This window comes from Saccostrea cucullata, unplaced genomic scaffold (genome assembly GCF_032062105.1).
Source record: "Saccostrea cucullata isolate Sc308-1 unplaced genomic scaffold, CSIRO_AGI_Scuc_v1 ctg225, whole genome shotgun sequence".
Lineage (NCBI taxonomy): Eukaryota > Metazoa > Mollusca > Bivalvia > Ostreida > Ostreidae > Saccostrea > Saccostrea cuccullata.
This window is the reverse complement of record NW_026924740.1, coordinates 206,573-215,401: the sequence shown is the minus strand read 5'-3', so window position 1 is coordinate 215,401 and position 8,829 is coordinate 206,573. Positions and strand designations below refer to the sequence as shown.

General features: G+C 34.5%; 1 protein-coding gene across 1 annotated transcript; it reads left to right on the top strand.

Annotated features, from left to right (window-relative positions):
- Positions 1 to 5,766: 5,766 nt before the first annotated feature.
- On the top strand, positions 5,767 to 8,581 carry LOC134267199 (uncharacterized). Its single transcript, XM_062749421.1, has 3 exons — positions 5,767 to 6,038; positions 6,787 to 6,990; positions 8,035 to 8,581. Exons 2-3 carry the CDS (start codon positions 6,803 to 6,805, stop codon positions 8,522 to 8,524), a joined length of 678 nt encoding a protein of 225 aa, XP_062605405.1. The 5' UTR covers positions 5,767 to 6,038; positions 6,787 to 6,802; the 3' UTR covers positions 8,525 to 8,581.
- Positions 8,582 to 8,829: the final 248 nt, after the last annotated feature.

The following is an 8,829-nucleotide window of genomic DNA, read 5'->3' as shown; positions in this document are numbered from 1 at the left end:
AAGTGCTTCAAATTTATTGTTTCTAAATTTGTGTGCTGTAACATTGCTAGGAACATTAATTTCTACATGTAGGTGTTTGAAAATATAGCGCATGGTCTGAATTAAGCTGGTCTCTGTGTTTTGACACTGATGTAGTCAAAATCTGTTTCTGCCTGAGTCTCAAACTTTACTTTAGGTTTAGCTCCTCCACATTATTGGCTTGGTTCCGATCTCACTTGTTCCAAGGCATCAATGCCAGAATCTCTGTTATTGGTGCTGAGGCTTTCTGTCTCTCTTTTTCTCAAACGCATACTCTCGTTTGAGAACTCTTTAATTTTCCCTTCACGATAACTTATCTCTTTATCAACCTAATACATGGTTTATGATATTAACCTTATGTTTCTCTGACAAAGTTCTTTAACAAATAATTGTTGTTATTAAAAAAATCACAAGTGGATTTAGATCAATTTATCCCACCGCTGCCACCAATTTTGTAACGTGAAGCGGTCATCCATCCAAGGGTTAAACAGGCTCGCCGTTGCTTAACTTGTCTGAAATAGAGAGAGACTCTTAATTTATCATAGCTGCTGAACTGTAGCTCTCTGCTAGTGAAAATTCGGACAGATAAAGCAGAGAGCTACAGATCCAAGCGTTGTAAAAACCTTCGATTTACGCCGACGATTTTTTTTTTGTCGCTCACTTTGAGCATTTTGCTTGTATTTTACACATTCCCCAGCTTAAAAAAAATGATATTTAAATAATTAATCATATATTTAATTTGAATTCCTGATAACTTACTTACCTTTCACATGTGTTTCAACGCTAACAAATGACTCTTTATGTTTACGGACGTCGAAATGGAACTCTTTTAAACCGACATTATAAAACTATATACAGGACTGTTTCGGACCGCTAAAAGATAAATAACGTATCAAGAATAATAGTTAAATATATGATGAATTAAAGGTTACCATTCTAATAGCCAGAGAAAGTTTAAACTAAACGAAATAAATGCCTACAGTAGCGACGAAAAATCGTCGGCGTAAATCGAAGGTTTTTACAACGCGTGGATCTGTAGCTTTCTGCTTTATCTGTCCGAATTTTCACTAGCAGAGAGCTACAGTTCTGCAGCTAAATTTATCACTGTCTAGTTAGTAAAGAACGGTAGTAGGAAACAGGGGATAATTTATCCAATGTTTCCCACTTTCGTTGATGACCCTGGCATACTTTACTAACTAGATAGCGATTCCTCGTATTTCAATTTCATTGTGAAATAAAATAATTGATTTAGACTTTTTAAATGTAGACATAGGTTTATATAAAACGAGGATTTTCATGCCAATTTCGATAGTCCTCGCTCATTGACGCCAAACACAAAGCTAAAGGCAGCCGCACGAGATTTACATGTACATGCATATTTGGCCTCTAAAATAACGTCAGACACAGAGACAGGTGTGCACGAGAATTGCTTAAGGAATCACTGTCTAGTTAGGAGGATATGTCAGGGCATCAACAATAGTGGGAAACATGGGATAATTTGCATAACGGGCGAAGCCCGTTATGCTTAAATTATCCCATGTTTCCCACTATTGTTGATGTCCCTGACATACCCTCCTAACTAGACAGTGATTCCTTATATTTCCATTTCATTGTGAAATAAAATTGTAGATTTAGACTTTAAAAATGTAGATAAATAGATTTAAATCACATGATGACTTCCATGCCAATTTCAATAGTCCTCGCCAACCGACGTCAAACACAAAGGCAGCCGCACGAGATTTACATGCATATTTGGCCTCCTTAGCGTCAGACACAGAGACAGATGCGCACGAGAATTGCATGCGTATTAGGCCTCCTTAGCTCCCGACCTATCGACCTGCCTAATTTACACTCCGGCAGAATTATCAAGAAATAAACTACCCCTAACTTTTAATGAGTTATCACTGAAAAAAAAAAGAAATGGAAATATATACATATAAGGTCTCCTTAGCTCCTGGCCTATATCAATCTGCCTAATTTACATTCCGGTAGAATTATCAAGAAATCAACTCCGTTAACTTTCAAAGAGTTATCACGGAGAAAAAAAAATTAGAAATGGAAATATATTATCGGATAATCATCGTGCCATGGTCTATTCTTTTTTAAAACATGATTGTGATGTAAATCTTTGTTTGTATTGTCCATTATATAGCTTAGTGTTGAGCTAACTCTCCTAACAATCCATTCAGTCACCTGTAAGTGTCCATTCTTTTTCGAAGAATGGACAGGTTTTTTTTTCAAAAAGAATGGGCAATTAAAACAAACAGAATGGAGAGTTACAGGTAAACCTTAGCATGTGCAAAAAAGGGAAACAAAAACAAATACATCAAATGCGATTTAATGAATAACAAAATAACAAAAAGAACTTGGGGATTTAAGTTAATCCAGAACACGGTGTCTTCATCGGATCTGTTCGATTTTACATATTTTTAAAAATCCATGAATAATGCACATATAAATTTAATGCTCAAAACTCATATTTTTTCACAAAACTTGAATTTGAACGACATAATTTCACATTTGATTAAGATTTTGGAACGATCATTACCTCAAGATAAATCTATTTTAATTAAGCTTGAAGTAGGTTAATTTTAAATCCATCACCCAGAAAACAATTTGAACCATGAAAATTACACCGCTGCAGTGAATATTTCGGTAGAAAATATAGTTAAAACTGAACATTTGATTTGAAATACATTTTCAGGTCGAAGTTTTGGCACATGGCTATCCAACATTCGGAACACAATTTGCATTTCACCATTTCACTGCTGCAATTAATATATCCCATCGAAGAAGTTTTGAGGGAATCAAAGTTTGGATGATATTTTCTTTTATGCTTACTATCCTCTGTTTCCAGGTCAAAATAACATGATTTGTGCATCTTTTGGTTTCCATTCGATTTCAATTCTGTATATACTAGTATATATTCTCTCCATCGGAGGTAAACGTTTGCCTTTACAACGCAAAATATTAACTGATTTTGAAGAATTGCATTTTTATAATTATATAAATACAAGCAACCCCCGAAATCCACCTGTAACAGTCCATTCGCATTTGGAAACGCAATGGCTATTCGACAAATTGCTTTGCATCATTACCCATAACTGTCCATTCTGTAAACAATGGACTTATTGTATGTGTGCTACATGTACCTACACATGTATTTTGCACATCTCTTTTTTAACTCTCAGAACAAAGAGAATCATGTTTTAAGTAGGAGAAAGGCCTCGTACTGTCCATTCTGTGAGAGAGAGAACTAATCTAGGGCCTACGGTCCAAGCCTTTCTCCATACATGCCAACTTTTCCGATTTAGGCGGGATTCTTCCGATTTTACCCTTTCATCCCGCCTTCCCGATCGGGAGAGAAAAATTGACCAAATTTCCCGATTTGTAAAATTTCCGATTTTATAAGTTTCCCTATACCGCTGAATTTTGTCACTTGGGATAACAATATCAGACTTGTTTATTCAATGCACACAGATAAGTTTCATTGTTTATTTAGGTGTTAACATGGTTAATTAGCCACAGGAAATCACTTCACGCTTGAACGCACGGAGTCGTCCAGGTCGCTGCATTTCATTTCCGGAAATATGCATAGCATTTCCGACATTTTTTTATTTCATTTCCGACATTTTTTGTTTACATTTCCAACATTTTTTTTTTTCATTTCCGGAATTTACCTGTGCAGCAATTCAATGTTTTTTAAGTAAAAGAAGATGGAATTTTTAAAGTATTTATACCAAAATATGAATAAAAAAAAAAAAACATCTATGTATACATATATATTCATTCATGTAGCACAAAGTCAAGGACGGTAATGCATAAAACTTTTCCCCCACATTTAATGTGCACTTAATTAAATGTCAGTGACAGCACCGAACTTATGTTCAAGTCACTGATAGATTTACAAAATTGGATTTCAATTATTTATTAATGATTTATTCCTTTAAATTATTCATATGTAAAGTTATCAAACATTACTATAAGTACTACATATAAATTTGAAAAATGTCGGAAATGAAATCTAAAGAATGTCGGAAATGAAAACTAAAAAATGTCGGAAATGAAAAGTTGATAATTACCCAAATTTCCGGAAATGAAATGCAGCAGGTAGCTTAATTATAGCATGGGGCAATTAATTAGGGGATTATCTTTTCAGTTTTAAGGGGTACGCAAGGTGAAACACATAGATTAAGGGGATAACTGTTTGTCATTTTATTGAAAACATAAATTAAAGACAACTAAATAATAACCAAACCATAAAATCGGAATCCAAGGAGATCGTTATTTGAAAACGAAAGTAGAAAAATACAAAGCATAGCTGCTGACTTTATCTACCTATAATGAAAATATATTGTAAAGTTTGCCAATTAAATTAATATGAAAAAAATCCTGATGAAACAATAAAGTCTATGTCAATTAGAATTTCTTTTCCCTCCCTTCTCCCAAAAGTAATTATAATATTTTATGCATATGTGCATGACTAAGAAATACCCACATAGCACCATCAAGCCTGCCAAAGTTCAAGCTGTAAAAAATAAATTTCTTTGGGATAGGTGGTATCTTTATGTTAGAAAATTGATGATTTAATTCTTCAAAACTGATGATTTATTTCTTTGAATAAAAAATAAATGCATAGCAATTTCTCAAAATTTCTTTCAATTTAATATCTGATTAGAATTTCTAATTAATTAAAATATAAAAATCTCATAAATGTTCCCAGAAACAGTACTTTACAGTATCAAAAGTTGTACAATTTTCAATTTTTCTCCAAATTATGTGTCCTAGCTGGTAAAAAAAATTAAGTTTACATATGTAACTAATTATCCCTTCTTTAGTGAGAGAGGCACCTATTTGAGCAAAAATATTTCCATTTTGGAAAGAAAAACCTTATTTGTGTGTTATTTTTATCCTTTAGTAGTATTAATAAGTGATATTAATTGTATTATAATTTTTTTAAAAAAAGATCATGTCATAATCATTTAATTTCACGACAAAATGTCGCGAATTTAAAGCTATGAAAAATGTCGTCACGCGCAAAATCCCCCATGGGAATTTTCAAAAGTTGGCATGTATGTTTCTCCTTTACTTAAGGTCATCTAGTAAATAACTTGAGACTAATTTTTTGGTGCTAGATCCATTATGACGTCATAATCAATTTCATTTTTCTTTTTCCCGTACTTTACAGCTTTAGCAGAATTATGTATAGAAAATAGGGTATTTTCATGTCATTCAATTTGAAATCATATGAAAAGTAAACCGGATACCTATATTAAATTTAATATTGATTTAAAGAAGAGGCCATGAACATACTAATTACCGTTTTCTGAACGACTGTAGGCAATCTGGATACATTTCCTGTGCCGAATACGAAAAAAACTCCCATATTCATTACTCGTTTTCTTAATTTTTCATCGAAAATGACAGTTTATAATACAGTTTTTCATCTTGTTTACCTACAAATTTTGCCCCGAAACACCTTATTTGACCAAGCTAAAGTTGTAAAGCATTAATAAAGGAATTTATTTCTCAAGTTTGATAAATCTGTAGGCACCTTTCATTTACTAGATCTTGACCTTAATTAATTTATTATATTATACTCTAATTTTTGTTTAATTTTATCACGTTTTATATGATTTTTCCCTCAAATTATACATCCATTTTTTAAGTTATAATTCAGAATTAATTTCTTATGAACTTCTAGAGTGAGTCGTCTTTGGTCTTGCTGGTTGACAAAAAGATCGGGATCGGGCTTCATCAAGTCGTATTGTTTAGGACGTCCGCATGAAACCAATTTTTTGTTATTTTACCATAATCACTGAAAAGGATATGCTACTAATGCATGATATATGATAAAAAAGACACTGTTCGTACAAGATAGCGAGACCTATCTGTGTTGATAATGTTTATCCCTTTCAAAAATTGTAAAATTCACGTGTAAATATGCAGAACTCGAATTTTCTCTGATTTCAACACGACAGAGCACCTTAACGAATATCCTGTGTTATTGTCTCGTCTAGGTGATGTATATTTGTAGATAGTCATTCATTGTTAGACATATAAGTTTACTTATATTCCTTTGAAACATTATTTGAGAAACATGTGTAACAGAAAAGGAGAAAATGTATGGCTGGACCGGGATCCCTGCATCTCCAGTCATTACACATGGAATGTTTAAACCTCAATATTTAACTTCAAATCTTTTAACAACAATTCTAATATAATCCATCTATCTCATAAACATGATAAAATAATGTAAAGATAGTAAAATATACCCTTGTAACTAAATTAGAGATGTGATCAATGAATAATAAGAGCTTCACTGTTTTTATAACATTGTATTTACTGCTTATAGAGATAGACATGATAGAATTTTATTTTCAATTTATGCTGTTGAAAACATTACAGTGACAGCCACAATTTTTCATACTATTGTTTGCAACTGACTGTAAAGTTTCACGTTACGCCATGATCTAGTTGATAGCTGCACTCAAGGTAAATTGTACACGCCTCCTAACCGCAAGCTTTACGACTGGAACTTTCTTCTTATCCCTGATTGGTTGCTCGTGCAACAGACTATTTCCGTATCAATGTTGATAATTTGAGTTGACCAATCACGTGAATTGTTTACGCTGGATGCATCTGATGAAAAAGATAGTGACGAAACGTGAAACTTTACAGTTAGCTGCAAACAATAGTAATATTCACAGTATTTACTCAACTGTCTATAGAATTTTAACTGTTTAATACATTACAGTGACATAACAGTTTGTCAGAGGGAATCATGAATGAGGAGGAGAAATTCAAAGAGGACGTGACATCTGATGTCCCAACCTCAGGGGTACGCCGAGGGGGAATTCATCGCTGGAAGGCGGGCACAAGGCTCCCAGAGGGAGCAGTTGTTATGAGACCAGATCAAATTAAAAAGATCATTCAGAGGGAGATATCAGCCTATCCCAACTTACGAGATGTGTAAGTTACGCATACAGCACATTACATGTGTTTTAATATTTGGGGGGGGGGGGAAGGGGGGCAAGAGGGAAGTATTGGCTTATCCCAGTTACAGGACACTATATATGTATTCCTGTGTGAAGGTTGGAAAGAAGTGGTATGATATCAGCCGTCCTAGATCAGGGAACAAATGAATGCTCAGCAGTCAGCACATTGTGCCAGGCATGTGAGTTCTAAGTATTCAGCACATTGCATGTGTTTAAATATTGAGGGCGGGGGGGGGGGGGGGGGGGGGGGGGGGGGTGAGGGAAGTATCGGCTTATTCCAGATACAGGACTTTGTGCGAGATGGAATGAGGTGGTATGATATTAGTCTGTGCTAGGCTACAGAACAAATGGATTCTCAGCAGTCAGCATGTTGTGACTTTAATCTGAGTTTAATCAATCAGCTTATTCCAATTATTTTTTTCAATATTAATTGTAGCTTTTGAGACATAAAATATGTCGACCTAATCAACATTTGCATTTAAAATATAGAGTAATCATTATTGTAACAAGAATTTCACCTACAACTTTTTGAAGGTTGTTTTCTGCTGCTAGGCAGACATGTTGGATGTCCACTGTGAATATAATACATGTACCTGGTATATTCAGTCCAGGGATGTTTGGCCCCAGTTATTTGTAAGCAAAAAAATCCTGGCCCACATACCATTGATATTTTGGGAATGTTACGGGAAACAAGCATAATTTTTTTTTAGGCCTAAATAAGAAAAAAAAAACGATGAATAGCTATTGAACGCCTTTGAAGCAAGCAGGTACATTTTCACGTAACTAAAACTATATATTTGTAAATCCTTACCAAGCCAAACTTCCACTGTAACTATAGAGATGCACTCTACCTAAACATTCATTTGGGTCATTTTCTTTACTTACAGAAAACATTCAATGAATTGTAATCTTTGAATACATATGTTTGATCTGAATAAATAAAGTAAAATTTAATGGTACATGATTTTTATTTATTTTACAGACTTCAACATTACAGGATTTTTAATTTCTTTTACAGTTTCCTGTTGCGTCATGAGCCACACATCGCTAATGGCGCCTCTGCTATCACGTCTTCCTATCTCGCCAGCGGAATTTTTCAGGCGATCACCTCCAACAGGAAGATTCCTCCGGGATTTCTGTTTCTCAGTTTATTTACTTCATGTATCCCTACTTTTATACTACAGAACATCGCAGTTAGGGACCAGATTCTGACGGGGTCTGGCTCTAGACTGCTCACACAAACGGCAAGCAGTGTTGGAATACAGACGTTCTTCGGAGTCATCTATCCCTGCCTCATGGTCAGTTATAAGGTGTTCACCTCCGAGTTTAACGCGTACGCCCAGAAAGGTAATATTAGCTGGTTCCCTAGGACTTTACTGGGAAACAAGAGGCTTGTGATCTTATTTTGTGGTAGTTTGGCCGGGCAGGCTTTGTTAGGGGCCTCGCTGCCATATTTCACCAGACAGCAGTATGATTCTTTTGTGAATAAAGTGTTTGGCAGCAGCTGATTACACATCAGAAGTAGGATTAAACACTTGTAGTATTTCAGTTTTACTTTGGAATGAAAAATAAATTCTGACCATTAAAATTTGCTCAGAATTTTTATATTTTTGCAATGAAACAGTTTAGCTTTTGACTCAAAAACAGTTCACTGTGGTAAAAGAAGTTTCAATTTGTGTGATCAGTTAAAAGAGAGCAGACATCTGTTCAGTATTTACTATATTGTGGAAGGTCATTATACCGGTATAGCCTCTGGTTGGGGTTAGGATGAGTTGAGTTCTCCTGTTATACATAAACACACAACAAAGTAAAA

Bases quoted from the DNA above. Each gene is read 5' to 3' on its own strand.
- LOC134267199 (XM_062749421.1), top strand. From the start codon at position 6,803: ATGAATGAGGAGGAGAAATTCAAAGAGGACGTGACATCTGATGTCCCA. The intron at 6,991-8,034 runs GTAAGTTACGCA...TTTCTTTTACAG, and splicing joins TATCCCAACTTACGAGATGT to TTTCCTGTTGCGTCATGAGC.